General features: G+C 41.2%; 1 protein-coding gene across 1 annotated transcript in view; it reads right to left on the bottom strand.

Annotated features, from left to right (window-relative positions):
• Positions 1 to 19,434, bottom strand: part of FRK (fyn related Src family tyrosine kinase) — a 102,635-nt gene that overhangs the window by 41,830 nt on the left and 41,371 nt on the right. Inside the window, exon 2 of the mRNA XM_046005110.1 lies at positions 6,272 to 6,393. Within this exon, the coding sequence (XP_045861066.1) occupies positions 6,272 to 6,393 (122 nt within the window). The remainder of the gene's footprint in view (positions 1 to 6,271; positions 6,394 to 19,434) is intronic.

Genomic DNA, 19,434 nt, shown 5'->3' with positions numbered 1-19,434 from the left:
AGCTGAAGACAGAGGCTTTAACCCACTGAGCCACCCAGGCGCCCCTGTCCACATTAATTTTAAATGAAGAATGAATGGATGGCTCAGGGGACCGGTATGAAACACACACCCTCTTGCCATTGGGCCGGCAACAGATGAGCAGAGCCAGCAGATCTCAGGATGTCTGGGCATAATAACAGCTCTTCAGTCAGTGCAAGTGAGTTTGGGTCTGAACCCTGGGCCAGGCAGAGACAGAGGCCACACTCCAAGTGTTGTCCTTTTCCAATTTTGTCTCTGTCTACAAAAGTCTTATTACCTGGAAATAACTAACCTGTCAAGGTGAGAAATAGTCTGTCGAAAATAAGCCTGAAGCACAGCAAATAGGATTATTTGTGATCGTGGGTGGTCCAGCCTTCAGAGGTGGAAGAAAGTGACAGTGGGCTTGCTTATCTCTGCTCCTGGTGGGCTGTCGGTAAAGAGTGGAGTGTTTGAGCGTCTGCTGGCTTTGCAAATGATACAGCAATTGTGGAGATAGACAGGAAGAACGTAACAAAAGCAAAAAATGTGTGTCTTCTGCTCAAGGAATTTACAATCTGGTTTGAGAAGCACATTTCTACCTACAGTGAAAGAGGTGCTCATAAACACAAATGAATCTTGGAATATGAAAGTTCAATGTGAAGGACAGACACAAGGTCAGCACAAAAGGGTGAACATCTTTCCCTGGCGAAGCTGCTTTTGAGTTACCCTCAGAATTAATTTCTAAGACATGCAGAAATATTTACAAAGTTGTATCACTTTGTACCCACTGTATCACTCAGGCTAACCTCCATGTTATTCAGAAAGTAGCAACAGATAACTCCAGCCACTTTCCAGCGTCAAAGCTACTCTCAAGGCGCAAATACACAGTTGCCCCCACTAAGGCCGTCTAATAAAAGTAATATCCCTTCTATAAGACACTTCTTATACTTTTTGTGCAATACTTTAGTCAAGGTCAATCTATTACTTTGAAGGGCAAAAACATTGATTTGGTTCCAATTATATCAGTATATTTACTTTAAAATTAAAATATGTCACTATGGAGGCTTAGCTTATATTCTTTTTTAAATCGACATAATGCATTATTTGTTTGAGGGGTACAGGTCTGTTATCTTATATTCTTAAGAAGGGACCTCACAGCAATCATAAAGTATCATGCAAGTTGTGCATATTCCATGAGACTGATATGTTCCCTGTAATGGAAATTTGTCACAGTAAGTACTCTGCTCAAATTCAACAGAAACAAGTCAGAAATGAGATAATGACTATTTGTATGTCCATACGTCCATTGCCTCAAGCATCTCTAAGCGTTCTTGCCTTGGTCTTTTCTCCTCTCTCACTGTAAGCCATCTCCTACATATCTGATCTTAATACTAACCCCCCTCACTCAAGTCAGAGACCCAAGAGTCAGCCTAGATTCTGCGTCTGATGGTACCCTAATTCTGACCGGCCACCCACTCCTGTCAGTTCCATCTTCTAAGTATTTCTCACCTCTCTTTCCTACTCTCTACTTGCCGTACCTCTGCTCTGCTTCAGGCTGTCATCTGTGTAGATAAGCAGGATTGTCTAGTGAAGAACCCTAGGAGCTTATTCTGGATTGTGTGGCAAGGACCTACTGGGTCTCTTTCACTGTCACCCTCCACTTCCCAGAGATCCCATGGCTTCCTTGGATGAAAAAGGAGCTGCAGTTTCCCACCGTGCCCAAAGCGCATAGGTGCTGAGATTTCCAAATAACCTGGCAAATAGTTGGTAAAAAGCCAAACTGCTCAACACCAAGGCAAAGACTGCAGTCGTGGGTCCTTGGGCGATTCCCACACTTGCCCCATAAGAAAAGTGCAGCAATAGACAGGTCGTGTGGCTTCTGGGCACGCCCTGTGCCAAAGGAAAGCCTCAGTGGAATGCCCTGAACTTGGGTCCCGTTGCCCCTCTGTGTGGGATGATGAGGAACTCTGACGCCTTGCACACACCTAGGATTTCAAACAGGGATGAGAGATGCCACTATTGTTTGCCCTGTCACTCCTCCGAAGACTATCATCTGTAAACCTTGTCCCTTTTCCACATGCTCTCGAAGGTCAGACCAGGTGGCTTTCTGCCTAAAACTTCCCCTGTAGAACAAGGTTCAAATTCCTCACATGGTATACAAGGCCCTGAATAGTGTAGCTCCAACTTTCTTTTCCAGGCTCATTTTCTACCATTCCTCCTCTCCTCTCCTCTTCTCCATCCCCACTATACACACACACACACACACACACACCCCAGCCATAAAACCCTGCGCACTTGCCTTCCTACACTGCTACCTGGCAACAGAAATTGGCCCAGAACACAAATGCTTCTTCCTCTGTGAAACCTCCTGCCCCGCTCATTAGAGACGGGCCCCTGTCCCCACCGCTCTCACTAGATAGCTCTGTTATAATCTTCCCGGAGACTGGGTCCTAGGACTGTGCCTTGCTGTCTTTGCTGCCCTTCACCCAGCAAAGGCCTGGCCCATGGTAAGCACTTGAATGTTTGTTGGAGAAATAAGCAAATGTATAAATAAATGATGTCAACTCCTGAAGGCATCTCCCTGAATACCGCCAATGGGCTTTTTTGCTTTGTGTCCTCAATGTTGTCATTTTTCAACTATTTCAATCTGTTATCGCTTGCTCTTGAAAGGGTTTCACTGACGATGAATCTGGAATCCTCTCTACCACTCTGGAGGTTTCTATACGCAGCGTTGCCCGAAGTAAAATGATAATGTATAATGCAGAGTCTCTTCTGAAAAACCTACCTACAGCTCAGTTTTGTCCCTCTAAGAGTATTTTCTTCAAACTGTATTTTAAACAATAATATAAATGTGTACAGAACTCCAAACATCAACTTAATATTAATGGTGATAACAATAATGATTGCCTTTAAAGGACTCGACTAAAGTAAAAAAATAACCAACCAAGTTGATGTGCAATTGAAATTTTATATTTTTCATCAGAAAAACAATTCACTATCAGGGACAAACAACCGTAAGGCTACTAAAACTACCTGTCATGCATCTAATGAAGACAGATTCTCCGGCGACCACATATAATATGTAATATCCAAAAGTGCTGCTGTAATTCACAGCTAATTAGTGTCTTGCCATTATGAGAAGTGTCACGGCCCTAACTCTCTTTCCAGATCTACTCAGACCTCATAAGAGCCGACAGCCATGCAAGGATCACAACAAGCCAATTAGCTCCCACCCTAACCCTGGGCTGCCGCTTCTCCAGCCCACCCCAGCATCCATAAATCACGCTCCGTCATGAAGCTCTTCTGACAGCTGCAAGCCATTGCTGCCCAAGGAATAAAGACAATACTTCTAAGGAAAACGCATGTGGAAAAGACAGAGCTAGAAAGGGGGTATTATTTGCCTTCCTTTGGCAGCAGAGCAGTCAGCAAAATGGAAGACCATCAATTCAGGCTGATTAAGGGGACAACTGTACTCAGAAATCAATCCATGGTCTATCTGAAGATCCTCAGTGGTAATCAACGGTCAGCAGTGGGGTCGGTTGTTTGTGTATTTGTTTTAATGTAGACATATTGAAGACCTTTTTCGTTCCATTTTTCTCTTGGATAGCCCTCCTTCTGGCTAATAAGAAAATGTTCCTTTCAGTAGAATATAATGGTCTGCATTTACTTTGTCCCCCAGTGAATACAAAGCAATCAGATAATTTGTTTGAAAGACTCTAAATTGTTTGACTTCATTCAAAAAGAATCTATAATGATATCCTGGTTTCCAAGCAAGGCCTACAAAGCTTCCTAAATCCATAAGTAAGTGCTGGAGTATTCTCAGCCCATAAAAGCCAATACCCTTGTAATTTTGTTCTAAGCCTGTAAAGCTGTTTTGTTCCATAATATTCTACTTACAAAGTGTTCAGAATAGTCACTGCAGCCTGGGCATTATTCAAAGATATGACTCAAGTCGTTCTACTTTTAGTTTGTTTTCCTCATGGAAATCTTCTTCTATATGTTTAATGCTAATCTACAACATTTAATCTAGCTTTGAGCTAAATAATGATTACCTAAATTTGCATATAAATATTGGGAAAGCCAAATAAACAAACGGATACATTTAAATTGGGAATTCTCTTCTATCTCTTATCATGAAGCATAGAGATTTCCAAAGACTCGTTTTTTTCTTCCTCAGAGTATAACCTTCTCAATGAAATCTTCCAATATTTATCTATAAGGATGTTCATGGCATCATACTTTATAACAGCAAAATAGCTAAAAAATACATAAAACATAAAATAGGTTAAATGATGAAATTCCCATACAATGGAAGGTTATGTGGCTTCTAAACATAATGATGTAGAAGGATATGAAAGGACGTGCAAAATCATTCACAGGACACTGAGAGACAAATAAGAAAAATGCAGCCTAGGTCCACTGTGTGTGTGTATATACAAATATGTGTGTGTATATATATATATAAATACAGATAGGCATATGTACACACACATATCTATATTTATATTTTTTCTTTACAAATGATCTCCATTTATTTTCTGAATACGAGTGTGTGTTTGTGTAAATATACTTACAGGTGAAGTACAGAAAAAAACTTGCCAGGAAAGGTACTTAGATATGAAAAATGTATCTTCAGAAGGTGATATTTTTGATTCTTCTTTGAGGTTCTCTATTTCTATAACAGTGCTGATATTGCTTTCATGATCAGAAAGTGATTAGATCTAATAAAATATTCAGGTATGTCACCCAGGTGGGGATAGTGTGCCCTAGTATGAAGTCACAAGCTAATGGGGCCTCCACTGTCAGTCATGATACTGTTTCATTATCACCTTGGGCAGAAGCAAGACAGGAAGGTCAATGGTACATTTCAAAAATGGTAATCAGAACAGCATCCCCTAAGCAGGATGGACATGAAGCCAAACACTCTGAGAACACCATATGAACTTGGTGCAGGAAGAGGCAGGGGCTGAAGGATGGAGCCTCTGAAAAAAGGAGCTTCAACACCACTGCCCTTACTCCTTTCCAGCTCCCACCCATCTGCCTCGGTATTTGGGACTGCCTGGTGGGAGGAAGGAAAATGGGTCCCAAACACACACAGTCTGGCCTGAGTTCAGATCCAAAGTTCCTAAGATATGCTGAGCTCAGGGCCTGCTTCCCCAGTGCACTGTGAAGGCTGTCCTGACCTCAGCTCATTGAGCTAGGCGGACACAATAAGGTACGTAGGCATTGTGTTTAACACACATTTACTGCAGGGCAACGGGATGAAGGAAGGCAGAATCCCTTCCCCCAAAATGTTTGTATCTAGACATAGCACACACTTTAAAGTGGATAATAGCACGTGATGGGTCCAGGCAAAACAGAAGTCAGAGCAGAGCAAGCAGAGAAAAAGTGTCACATGACAGATGGTCTGGTTGGTCTTTAAGAAAGGACCTTCTGGAGCCTTGCAACATACACCAAGAAACAAATTCTTCAAACATTTATTCATTTATTTTAGAGAGAGAGCATGAGCAGGAGGAGGGGCAGAGGGAGAGAGAGAGACTCCCAAGCAGACTCCCCGCTGAGTATGGAGTCTAACCCAGGAAGGGGGTTGAGGGGCTCCATCTCATGAACCCCAAGATCAAGACTTGAGCCAAAACCAAGAGTCAGACATTTAACCAACTGAGCCACCCAAGTGCCCCAAGAAACATAGATTCTTGAAGGCAGAGACATGCATGTAAACACCTGAAAATATTAAAGGCCATTCCCAGGTCTGTCTTCCTTCCTAAGAAAACATAGAGTAAACGTGTATTTTACTTTTAGAAAACGACATTCGGCTAAATTTTACATGTCATGGAGCTAATTAAATGCGACTGCATCCAGCATTTCAATTCTTTTTTTTTTTTTTAATTGGGCAAAGACAAGTGAAACACAAAAAGTCAAACTGTATTGGGGAAAGATCAATTTTCGACAACAGCGTAGTTTTCGCTTTGGGCTTATCATTTCCCTAGAAGGACTGACCCCTAGATAATGCAAAAGTGAGAAAATGCAGCCTGATCTACACGATTGTCATTTCATATCCAGAGCACACATATTTGCTTACAGAGACTCCTATCCATAGACAGAAACTGCTTGCTAATTTCTGCATTACTCTTGGGCAGTTCAGATTTAATTTGGCACTTATTATGAACGTAAGAAATAAGGCAAATTTCAAATTAACCTGTCCATGCTCGCACAGCTGGTTCATTACTACAGGCTCTCAAACCCACACTTAAATCACACAAAACAATGCCCATACCTGAAAGGGCGAAATCTCCTTTCTGGCTTTCACTTTCTCTGATTAGAAAGGCACCAGTCTGATTTTCTGAATATAATAGTTGTTTTTCTGCATCTGTTCTCTTGATTGCTCCAAAGAACCACCTAAAAAAGAGACAGATGTAAACGTCAATTAACCAATCAACAGTCATTTTTTAAGGAGCAGGAAGTTCGGCAAGAAAGTATTCTAACATCAGAAATGTTTGTCATTCTTTAGTGAAACTATTATACGTAAAAATGGCACATTTTGATACTTGAGATGATTTTCCTGTTTTATAGGTAAAAATGGCACATTTTGATACTTGAGATGATTTTCCTGGATGTCTGTCATCCTTACCAGGAGTCTTTTAAAAATTACAGAACAGGGGGCGCCTGGGTGGCTCAGTGGGTTGGGCCGCTGCCTTCGGCTCAGGTCGTGGTCTCGGGGTCCTGGGATCGAGTCCCGCATCGGGCTCTCTGCTCAGCGGGGAGCCTGCTTCCCTCTCTCTCTCTCTGCCTGCCTCTCTGCCTGCTTGTGATCTCTCTCTGTGTGTCAAATAAATAAATAAAATCTTTAAAAAAAAAAAAATTACAGAACAGGGATTTGGCTGATGCCTGCTACTACATCCCTTCTCACATCTGAGTTCTATTCTGTCTGAGAGGTAATGTGTCCTCCTACTGTCAAGTTCAAAGCCTCCGGGGTGGGCCCACCCCATTAGCCTGCTGGGTTCCACACTCTATAATTATTCACCACCACCATCAAACTTTCACCACCTCCCCTAACACCTTCTAGGTGCTAGGAGGCGAACACTCCAATCAAAGGAGTCATACATTTCACATTAAAGTGTGAAACAATTAAAAATGTAGTTCTCTGGGCATTAATTTCCCCACCACTTAACTCCATCCATCACTGCCCAATGGCACCATAATATGAGATGATCTTTGCGTGCTTAGGAAGAACTTATCAAATATAAAGGAAATTGCCCTTGGTGGAGAGATGATGTGAAAAAGATGTTTCCACTTGGGAAGTATCTTCCTAGTGCCAAACCCCACCTCTTATCTTTACCCTTCCATACTGAACATTCCAGATATATAAAAGTCAGATATTGAACACATATTTGTGAATGTGTTTAATCCCGACAAAGAATTATGGATTTTATTTTATTTTTGAGATTTTATTTATTTATTTGACAGAGAGAGAGAGCAGCAGGCAGAGGGAGAAGCAGACTCTCTGCTGAGCAGGGAGCCCGATGCGAGCCTCGATCCCAGGAACCTGAGATCATGACCTGAGCTGAAATCAAGAGTTGGATGCTTCACTGACTGAACCACCCAGGTGCCCGAAGAATTATGGATCTTAACATTGGAGCCAGTCTAAGATGTAGATAAAGTCTGTAGACACTAATGTGATCATACGAGGAAGTTGAGAAAACCTGCTCTTCACTGATGACACCTCACTCTAGAGTCACAAAGTTGATCTTTATCATTTAAGATTCTAGGTAAGACATTTTATCTTTCCAGGTATCATCTTTAAAAATGCAGACACTCAAAGAGGGGAAACGTGGGCTTGGGGGAAGACATATAGGCCGTGTGAGGAGCTGCAGGCCGAGGGGAGGAAATACAGGCCATCGAAAATGGGCTCCAGTTGGCGTGACAGGTCATGGACTGGCTTGACGGGTCGTGGATACTGGGGAGTAAGAGTCTACTGAGGGTGATACAATCGGAAGAAAGAGGGGAAAGGAAGTGAAAAGAGAGGCACCAAAACATAATCATTACCCTCTAACAAAGGCAAGGTGCTTGTTTACCATTTTGCCAATCATCAAGTTGGAAAGCACACAATATTAACTATATCAGTTAGAATATGCCAGGTTATATTAATGAACAATGTCAAAAATCTCCATGGATTAAGACAACAGAGATCTGTTTTTCCCTTAGCTGCACGTCCGTGGAAGGTCACGTGGGCTCTGCTCTAGGTCTGTCTCTAGCTCTACCAGGGCATTTCCGTCTCCATGCTTCCACGTTTGCTGAGGCAGGAGTGAAATATTTGGCCAACCACAGGCTGGTTCCTGCAGCTTCTAGTTAAAGTTTCTATACAAGCATGAAACCATTGCAAATAAGTCACATGTTTGTGCTTAAATGCAAAGAGAGTAGGAAACACAATCACACCATTCTCCAGAAGGCAGAGAGCTGGCATCGTTTGGTAGACTACACTAAAGACCAGCCTGCTGATTCAATGTCAGGGGCCAAATTGATATCCACAGACTATTGTTTATCTGACGGAAACTATGGCAGGCGTGGTGACGTTCCAAGGGGCTGTTTAATGAATTCACAGAGAAAGAGAAATGCATGTTTTCTATGAGTACAGAAATAAGTCAATAGAACAATGGGGGGGGGGACCTCAAACAGACCCAAACACACAAACTAGAGATGAAAGTACAGATTATTCAATAACCAATATCAGTACCACTAAAAATCCATATGGAAAAAATTAATTGATGCTTACAATATACAACATAGTTCTACGTAGATTAATGACCTAAAGCAAGCTTTAAAACTTTCTGAGGATACCAGACTAGGGAGAGTTTCTTAGATAAGACAAAAAGAAAAGGACATAAAAACCTTAAGGGAAAAGATTAATAGTACTTCTTATACCACAATTAAAAGATTACCATGAAATAAAATTAAAATACAAGCCAGAGGGGCACCTGGGTGGCTGAGTCATTAAGGATGTGCCTTCGGCTTGGGTCATGATCTCAGGGTCCTGGGATTGAGCCCCACATAAGGCTCCCTGCTCACCAGAGATCCTGCTTCTCCTTTTCCCACTCCCCCAGCTTACGTCCCCTCTCTCACTGCATCTCTGTCAAATAAAAATAAAATCTTAAAAAAAAAAAAAAACAAGCCACAGACCTAGAGAAAATATTTGCAAAGTATATAACCAAGAATAGTGTTCAAATTACACAGAGACCTGTAATCAATTAAAAAAAAAAAAAAAAGGGGAGCCTGAGAGGCTCCATTGGTTAGGCGCCCTACTCTTGATTTTGGCTCAGGTCATGCATGATCTCAGGGGCCATGGGGTCAGGCCCTGCCTTGGGCTCTGCGCTCAGAGGGGGACTCTGCTTGGAATTCTGTCCCTCTCCCTCTACTTTACCCCTGCACGGTGCACTCTTCCTCTCTCTCTCAAAATAAATAAATAAATCTTTACATACTTCTTAAAGGTTTTATTTTTTTCTTTGACAGAGAGAGAAAGAGAGAAAGAGAGTACAGGCAAGGGGAGCAACAGAGGGAGAAGTAGGCTCCCTGCTGAGCAGGGCACCCAGTGCGGGGCTCAATCCCAGAACCCTGGGATCAGGCCCTGAGCTGGAGGCAGATGCTTAACCAACTGAGCCACCCAGGCACTCCTAAAAAGGACTTCTAAAAACAAGACAACACAGTAGAAAAACTGGCATAGTATTTAATTATACAGTTCATAGAAAAGGAAAATCCAGTAACTAAGAAAAATAAGAAAAGAAGCACAGTCTCTGTCTAGAGCAATACTATTATCTATACCAATAAATATTGAAACAATGAAATTTCACACTTCTCAGGTTAGACAAAATTTAAAACTTTCACATTTGGCCATTGGGAAAAATGTGAAACAAGAATTTTCATACACTACTCGAGGCAGTATCATGTGGTACAACTACTTCAGAGAGCAATCTAGCAATGCCTAATAATGGTATTGGCATACCATTCAATTTCACTTCTAGATTATATGCCGTATGTGCTCAAGGAAATGAATCACAAGAACATTCACTGAGAATTCTAGCACTGAAAAATTGGAAACAACCTGAAAGTCCATTGTAGGGAAATGGATAAACTTATTTACAGATATAAGATAGAATAATACACAGCAGATAAAACAAACTGTTGAGGGACTAAAGGGAGTTGAAGAGAGATACGTACTACTCTAATGTCATTGAAGTGAACACATAAAAAACACTATATAGTTTCATGGACAGTTGCATGCTTAATGAAAGCCAATAGTTAAGAGCTAATAGTATTTTTTTACTACATTTCCAGAAATGGCAAAATTTCTTTGCATGAACATTTCAAGCACATTAGCAGCATGGATCAAATATACTGATCAACCCCATGCAATTCCTTGATTCTGAGTGCATTGATTATGCATCAGCATTAAAATGTTTGCTCAAAATATAAATATTTAAACCTTTACAAGAATTAGAATTTATCTGGCAGATTAAATTCTTAGAAGTATGATTATATCTCATATATCTCATCATTCTCAAGAATAAATTCCATTATGTATTTTATATACATACATTACATTTGTATTTTGTATAATCAAATCTGTAAATGATGTATTTTCTCTGTCCAATATACGTATAAGCAAGCAGTTTCTGTAAATCAAAGACATAGTAATTTTACAACATTTGTAGAGAGGGACTCCGTGGTAATTTTTTTTAACCCTTTTTTGTCTCACCAGTTTTAGATTTTTGCACACACTCACTTTACAAGGCAAATCACACCAGTACTGACTCCACAGTAACAATGAAATGGATATAAATATTTGACTGGATGCATCAGCTCACTTAATAACTGGAATTTTACTTGGCTGAGCTACACCAGGAAGTGAATATAAATAAAAAGTTGTTTTCTGGATGTGTTGTCTTTACAATGCCATCTTTCATACTCAATGATGACGCAACCACGGAGAACGATAATTCTTTCCACCCTCCACATATGGGAAAAGCGTGCCTTAATCTGCGGTCTGAGCCTGTGGCAAAACTGTCGTTCTTCTCCATTCTGCCTGTTAGAGCCCCTGTCGGACCCATTCCAGAGGGTCACGCGCACCCCAGACCCGCGTGCCCCCCACAGCCACTTTCAATGCCCTCTATCAGCTGTACTTCCCGTGTGCAGTACACAGTAAGTGCTGAGAGGTAATCAGGGTATCCCAGGACGGATCCAGGGAGTCTTACAGGGAAACACCCAGGAAGAGTCTTACAGATCAGCGACCCTCCAAGTGTTGTGCTTGGACCAGAAGCATCTGCATCACATGCAAACTTGTTAGAAAAGGAAATTGGCAGGTATCTCTCATACCTACTATATCAGAGACTGTGCGTGGTGCCCAACAATCTGGGTTTCACTAAGTCACCAGGTGCATCTGATCCACAGTCAAATCTGAGAACTACTGAGTTATAGGAATAGTTTTAAAAAATTAATTAATTAAAAAATTTTATGAAACAGCTGAGAATAATAAGTTTGGTGTTTACCTGTGAAAATTATCCAATAAATGACACTACACACACATTTTATTGATCTTTAATGAAAGAAACTAATCTTTATTGCTATGCCAGACTTGCCATGAATGAGATCTTGACTAAGAATAACCAAAAAGGAGAGGAGACTTATAATAACCTAGGAGAACGAAATGCTTCAAATAGATGAAAATGGACAAAAAAGCAAAATGTCTGTTTTGAATGAAAGGAGTATGGGATTGAAGTCTCAGGTTTATTTTGCAAACATTTATCCAGTGTCTACTGTGTATAAATTCCAACCCAGACCCAGAAAGATCTGCAAGACATCCTCCTGAATGAAAAAGAGTAAACTGCAGAGTAATCAAAATATTAGTTTTATTTATATTTTAAAAACCAACAAACCAAAACTGATATGTGCTTACTTCTCTGGAGATTAGGAAGAGGTAACAAAAACATTGGCAAACAAAAACAAAAACCTTTCACTTTTTACTCTGCATTCTTCCCCATAATGCGGATATCTATAGTAAGAGATGGTTTTATATTACTTTGCAATCTACTTAAACAGAAAAAACATCTAAGGAAGCCGATCAGAAATATGCTATAAAAATCCGCATGCTGTATGAGAGCTGAAGTAGAAACTTGGGCAGTTAGAATTGATAGAGACAAGGAAAATCTCAAAGGAGCACAGGACAGGTGCTGATGGATGAGGAGGGAAACAGACAGGAGAGCAAACATAACCCCAGGGTTTCAAGTCTGGACCACTGAAGAACAATAGACCCAGCAACATATTAAAGGCAGAGCACCATAATGATTATGAGCTACAGCATCTCGCTGGGAAAGTCAACCTCTCTATGCCTGGACTGGACTTCATTACCTGTTAGTGAAAATAATAACTGCCCAGTAGATTTGTTTTGAGAGTAAAAAAAAAAAAAAAAAAAAAAAAAAAAGGTGTATCAGGGGCTGGATGCCTGGCCACATTCATGCTCAATAAATAGCACCTACTCTCGGAAAACTAATTTAAGGGAGAAATTATATATTTGGTTTTAGACGTGTTAGGTGGGAGGTCATGATGAAACGTGAATGACTTATGTGGATGTGATCTCACTTCTCTAGATGTGTTTGTATGGCAAGTTTTTTCCCCAGTGGGACCTGCCTGCTTGGTCTTGACTAGGACATGCTGCCACCAGGTGGCAGTAGGCCATCTTACTAATTCAGAAAGGCTAAAGCAGTAGCGTGGTAACTGGAAGTACTTTATTTGACAAAAAAGACAAAATTAGTCCTTAAAAAAAACCAGAACTTATGCATTGTTACTGAATATCAACATTTAAATAATATGGATATCAATCAAAATTTAGGGAAATCAACAAGTAAATAGATGTGGTACCTCCAGGGGCACCTGGTTGACTGAGTTGAAGAGCACAGATTTTCAGTCTCAGCATATAGCTCAAGCCCCACATCGGGCGTGGAGCCTACTTAATTAAAAGAAAATTGTTTTTAAATAAATATGTGGTACCTCCACAAACATGTCCTCATTTCCTCCTAATACTTTTATTCTGTCCAGTCTGCTGACTGGCACAAAGTAGATGTCTAGTACTCTTGTAATTCTGATCTAATGGTGTTAGCTTCCTCCTACATTTTTTTTAAAGTAAGCTCTATGTCCAATGTGGGGCTTGAACTCACGACCCCAAGATCAGCAGTGGCATACCCTCCTGACTCAGCCAACCAGGCGCCCCTCATCCTACATTTTTAAAAAGAGAAAACCTATTCCTAATATCTGCTGGCTAACATTTACAAAGTTTAACATATAACTTCTTTTCCCCGTGCCTCCCTAACAACCAAGACAGCTGACCTTAAACCACAGTAGACAGACCCTGAAGAAAAATAAGTCTCTAAAACCAGCCCCAGAAGAATGCTGGTATCCTCCCAGACACTGCAGAAAGGAAAATGGGTAGATCAGCTTGGCATAGCCACCCATGAGGGAAGTAACCTGGGGTGCCTGCCCAGGTGGGAACTCGGGGTTAGGTCTGTCTTTATTGTTGTTATCGCAGACACAAGTTACAGTGGATAAAACCACCTATCATCCTCACCAGCGTGGCTTGCGGGCATCAGACACTAACATTTGCAAAACACCTATAGTCTGCAGGGTACACTCACCATCCCATTTAGTCCCTTATCATAACTAAATCATTCTCATGGTCCCTGGAGCCGTGGCAGGCACGTGGGACTGCATCTATCTGCATCTGGGTAACACTGCCCAGACAGCCCCTGCGGTAGAGCCTCTTCCTGTCCAGGTACACACAGCCCTGCCCTCTACTAAGTCTCCTGAGGCTCAGCGGCCCCTTTAGCTCACAAAAAGTGAACCCTTTTCCCACTCACAGAGCATAAGGACAAAGAAAAGGCAAATAATGCTCACATGTATTTTGTTATTCATTCCCTCCTTTTCATTTCCCGCATCGCGAACTTTGTCCACTTTATCATCACCACTTAGATTATGGCAACGTTCTACTTTCCATTCTCCTTAATAGTAACAGCTTCTGCTGCTTACCGATCACGTACAAGGAGGCAGGGACTGCTGTTAGCAGCGTCACACGCATTCCCGTGGACGCCCCCGCCTCGCTCACGCCACCGCCGCTAGATGAATCACTTGATCATACAACCGGATACATCTCACTGATGCACACACATTAATAAGTTTTAAGGGTTCCCCTTGCTTAGGGAATAAAATCCTTATTGACCTGGAATTTCAGGCCCTCTGCATTTCTGGACACCAGCCATTTCCCGGGCAGTGTCTTCCCTACCATCAACTCTTCGGCTCTAGCTAAATTCATTCTCTTATGGCTGTTTGCCCTGGCATCGCTTAAATCTGCCTCCCCAGAATTCCCAGTCTTCAGTGACCATCCTTCCGGTTTCTCATGTAGCATATGAAAGTTAGAGCTGCCTTTTTTTTTTTTTCCTAGTTATTCCATGTTCACTTGAGGCTGCAGACCTCCCCAGTACAAAGCCTAACTTTGCCTAATATGACTTTTTTTAAAAATTTTATTTATTTATTTGGCAGACAGAGATCACAAGTAGGGCAGAGAGAGAGGGGGAAGCAGGCTCCCTGCTGAGCAGAGAGCCAGATGCAGGGCTTGATCCCAGGACCGAGATCATGATCTGAGCCGAAGGCAGAGGCTTTAACCCACTGAGCCACACACGTGCCCCCCCAATATGCCTTTTGGAACAGTTAAATAAATACTTATTGATGAAACAATACATTGTACCTCAGTGTGGGCATTTACTTTCAGTTTATCCTGAATGTTGAACTCCATAAAGCCTGTGTTTTCATGTAATCTTTTATTTGCACTTGCCACATACTTTGGAGTGTTAAGCACTTTGGGGAGAAGGCTTATCTGCTCTGGGCCAGTTGCAACACAGATTCACATGTTAATCGGCCGCAGACCACTGATTCCAATCTGACCACTCTCTTCCCCCAAAGAGAACATTTGCCTATGAATGTAAAGATCAAAAATGAAGCTGATTTTCCTGTCCTCCCAAACACAAGCATATCAGGGCTCCACACATGTAAAAAAATGTGTGATAACGTGACAATGTGGCCTTCGATATCTGAGGTATGACTTGCAGTCACAAAGAAACCAGGAAGCTCCTTGCTGGGTTCATTTGATAAAGCTTTTTTTGTAGTGGTTCACCTCTACAGGCATCATAAAAGGGGAATTTGGAAGGAACTTCTTTAGAAAGGAAGTAAGATGAACTAACTGGTATTTTCACCACTGGAGAAGGTGTGGTGCTCTATGTTTGTGAGGATGTGATTGTAACCTGAACCCACCTGTCAGTGTCCGGTAATCAACAGCTTTCAATACCTCACAAAGAACTAAAGAGCAGAGCAAAGTTCAGATAGGGATCCAATCTCAAGGCACTGCTTTGGTCTCACAACCATCTCCTATTTGTATAAAAGGAAATGGAAGCTAATATTGATTTCTCTCTTTTTTTTTTTTTTAAGATTTTTTTTTAATTTATTTGACAGAGATCACAAGCAGGCAGAGAGGCAGGCAGAGAGAGGAAGGGAAACAAGCTCCCCGCCAAGCAGAGAGCCCGAATGTGGGACTCGATCCCAGAACCCTGGGATCATGACCTGAGCCGAAGGCAGAGGCTTTAACCCACTGAGCCACCCAGGGGCCCCTGATTTCTCTTTTAAGATAAAAAAACAAGAGTGCCTGCTGGCTCAGTGGATGGAGCATGTGACTCTTGATCTCAGGGTCATGAGTTCAAGCCCCACAATGGGTTTGGAGCCTACTTAAAACAAACAAACACACCAACAAAGTGTATGAATATATAATGGCATTTCCAATCATCAAGCCTGAAATATAGGTGTAAATTTTGACCCGTCTGCTTTGTTTTTATACATTTTTGATAATGTTTGTCCTAGAAACAAGAGAAGTATGGATTAGAGTTGAAAGCATTAATCATTAAGGAGTTTCCATCTTTGTCACATCCAAAGAAAGTAAATGCAACTGATTTTTATAATGTCTACGAAAATGCCCTATTCCACAGAACACCACAGATGTTCACTCCAATTCTTTATTTGACGAAGCTTTTGGGTACTAGTATAGCTTTTTAATAGTTACAGGGAGCACTAATTTAAGAGGTTACAGCCCCACTTAGTTTCCTATCCAAAAACAAACAAACAAACAAACCCCCACAACAGTTATCTTCTCTCATGAATCATTTCCTTGCTCACTTCCAAGAAGGAAGAAAAATGAAAGGAACTTTTTAATTCACTTAATTTTAAAGAATCTTAATTCCTAGTATCATGAATGATACTTTATTTAAAGCACTGAGTATTCTTCTTGAAAGATCTTTAAGTATGGGGCACCTGGCTGGCTCAGTCACTAGAGCATGCAATTCTTGATCTTGAGGTAGTGAGTTAAAGCCCCACACTGGGCACAAAGTTTACTTAAAAAAATACAGATCTACAAAATAACTTGTTCTTTGGGAATGTTCACTGAATCAACAAGACCAAATGTTGAGTCTGGTGAGCCAGTAGTCCTCGGGTGTACCCTCTTCGAGATGGGTTAATAATGTAACACCTTGTATCATTTATTTCCATTAAATCTTTTATCCCAAATCACATAGTACACAACTTGAAGGTATCTTAACCTTCTTACTACCCTACAGGGTCATACCGATATAGTTTTCTGTGTCCTTCATTTGCTAAAATATATCAGTAACATTCATTTCATACTAACTATATAGAAAACAAATGAAGAAGCTTAGGAGCAACAGAAGGGTCTATTTCTTGTCCTTTGAGAATTTTAGATTATCAAGGGAGGGATAAGAGATCATTTTAACTGGGTAATCAAAAAGAAAGTAACAAAAACAAGAGGAGTATTTAATTTCTAAGGGAACTGCAATCCAAGAAATAAATAACCCAACAGTGTGTCAACAATGGAAGGCATCTTAGAGAAAAGACCCTTGGAATAAGGATTTGGAAGAGATAAGAAATCCAAAGAAATGAAGGACAAGGGCATGTCACAGGTGAAGAACCAGCAGCATGTCTGTAAGCAGACTGGTTTGATGGGCAATGGTGGGGGAGGAGGGTCGATTAAATGAAGAAGAAACAAAACCAGTTCTTTGATGTTTATAGGTACTCCCATGTAGGAACAACTAACTCCACCGTAGAAGTAGATCTTTGACAAATAGTCAGAAAGTACACCAGGAGGAGGATAAGATAGACCATTTATGATTTAACACGGTAAAGAATTTTAAGTTCTGGGCACACCTGCAAAAATGATGGGAAAATCTGACTTGTATTTTTAAAAATCAGTGAACAAATTTAAGAAGTCAAAGTGTGGAAGGCAGGAGCAAGGGAGAATTATTCTATGGGAGGCACACAGGAGAGGAGATCAGAATTTTAGAAATAGAAAGAAATTTTATGAGGATCCATGGGTACAGCTCTGAAACTTATTGTAAATGTGTTTTAATGAGTACATGCATTCTCTGGGAAGAGAGTCCAGTGTTTCATTAAATTCTCAATGACGCCTGTGACAGAAACTACACATCTCCTTCAATAAGGCTAAGTGGCTTTTTTTTCCAGGTTCACGCAAGAGCTGGTACCAAGACTATAACCACAGCCCACCACCATAAAATTCCTTCACTCATTCATTTTTCATTCCACAATTATTTATTGAACGCTTACTATGTGTCAGGCTCAGTTCCAGCTGGTAGAAATACAGCAGTGAATGGAACAAATAGGAAGTCCTGACTTTCTAGAACTCCCATACCAATGGGGAAAGATAGACAATAAATAAAAGACATGAATATACAGTGTGTTTGAAGGTGATACATGCAAAAGAGAAAAAAAAAAATGAAGTAACATAAGGAGAGTAGGCAGCAACAGGTGGCAGATGGAATTCCAGAGGGTTTGCCTGTGTGTTCCTGAAGTGAAAGGAATCAAAATAAATTCAGCCATGGAGAAAAATTAGATAGACTCTTTGGAAGGAGTAGACGAATAAGGACCCTAATCCACTCTAGGATTGAGACAATATTCAGATTTCTCAACTGTAGCTTGACCAATATCTATTAGCATTTTTTTTTAGGTAAGAAATAAATGATACCCATCAATTTCATTGTTATCACCAATATTTATAGAAATGCAGAACACCAGGAGCTTTGAGTATCCTCCAAGGGTCTCCTTGGGAGCTATGGCTCTTTAGCCAAAGAAAAATGAACACTCTGTTGAGCAGGAAGGGTACCTTTTTATCTAAGACAAACAAACAAACAACAACAACAAAAACTATACATAGAACAGAAATAGTATTTCTGATTATATAGGAATTGTGGAGGTAAGATTTCTTTCCAGGTAGCTCTTAAATCCATATAAAAATTAAAATGTTTAAGTGAAATCGTCTTTCACATTTGGCAAACATACAATGAAAAACAAAATCTCTATTCTCTCAATCTACACACAGCACAAAGACACAGGCATATACGTGGATGGGGTTGTGGATATATGGGTGTGTGTGTGCGTGTGTGTGTTTGTACCTACTGCTACCAACGCAGAGGTGTACTGGATTCACTGACTTTCAGAGGATGAGATGAAGCAGGTGTCCCACGCCAGACAAGAGGTGAGACGGAGTCCACAGAGGTCCCAATGGACACACCCATTCTCTTTATCTTTTCCTTTCATTTTAATAATCTGATCCTGCGCACCCAGCTACCAACTAAACATTGCTATCATTAATACTTACCAATAATCACACCAGTATTAATAACTGAAGGATTTATAACCTACACAAATGCCCCCACTGGACTCCAAAATGGAAGACGCTGAACCTCTCCACAAAGGAGCTGGTTCTTGCCGAAAGGAAAGCCAGAAACAGTGCCAGAAAATACACCTTTTGTTTTCAGTGTCAACAAGCTGTTTGTCAGGAAACAAAAGGAAGGTCTGCCAGCAAGCTGATGGATTTTTCTAAAACCTGAAAATTAGCTCTCGGCTTGTTTTTGCTGAGAGTTACAGGAAAGGGCAGTCGCACAAGTGTACCAGGGCCCCACTCCTCAGAACTGCTATGGGGAAAGCCTGCCTCATGTGAGAGAAGGAAAGGGGTCCCTCCCCAGCCACCCCGCCACACTTCTTAACCTCCTTGAGAGCCTCAGTCCTCAAACTCCAGTTTGCTAAGAGAGCCCAGGAAGAGTGTGGACAAGGCAAATGCTCCCAGCTCGGAGGTGAGGCTCCCGATGCCACAGCTTCCCAAGTACCCTGGAGAATTAAGTCTGGGGCTGGGAAGCCAGGAGTGAGTTTGGAAAAGCATGGCTGTTCTCTGAAGGGAAAGAATTTCTCTCATGTCCGCCATCACCCACGCCAAACCCCGGTTCTCTCTGGTCCGTTCTGCCCCACACCGGATCCCACTCTCTTATTTTC

Source organism: Meles meles, chromosome 5, assembly GCF_922984935.1.
Source record: "Meles meles chromosome 5, mMelMel3.1 paternal haplotype, whole genome shotgun sequence".
Classification (NCBI taxonomy): domain Eukaryota; kingdom Metazoa; phylum Chordata; class Mammalia; order Carnivora; family Mustelidae; genus Meles; species Meles meles.
This window is presented reverse-complemented; position numbering and strand designations above follow the sequence as displayed.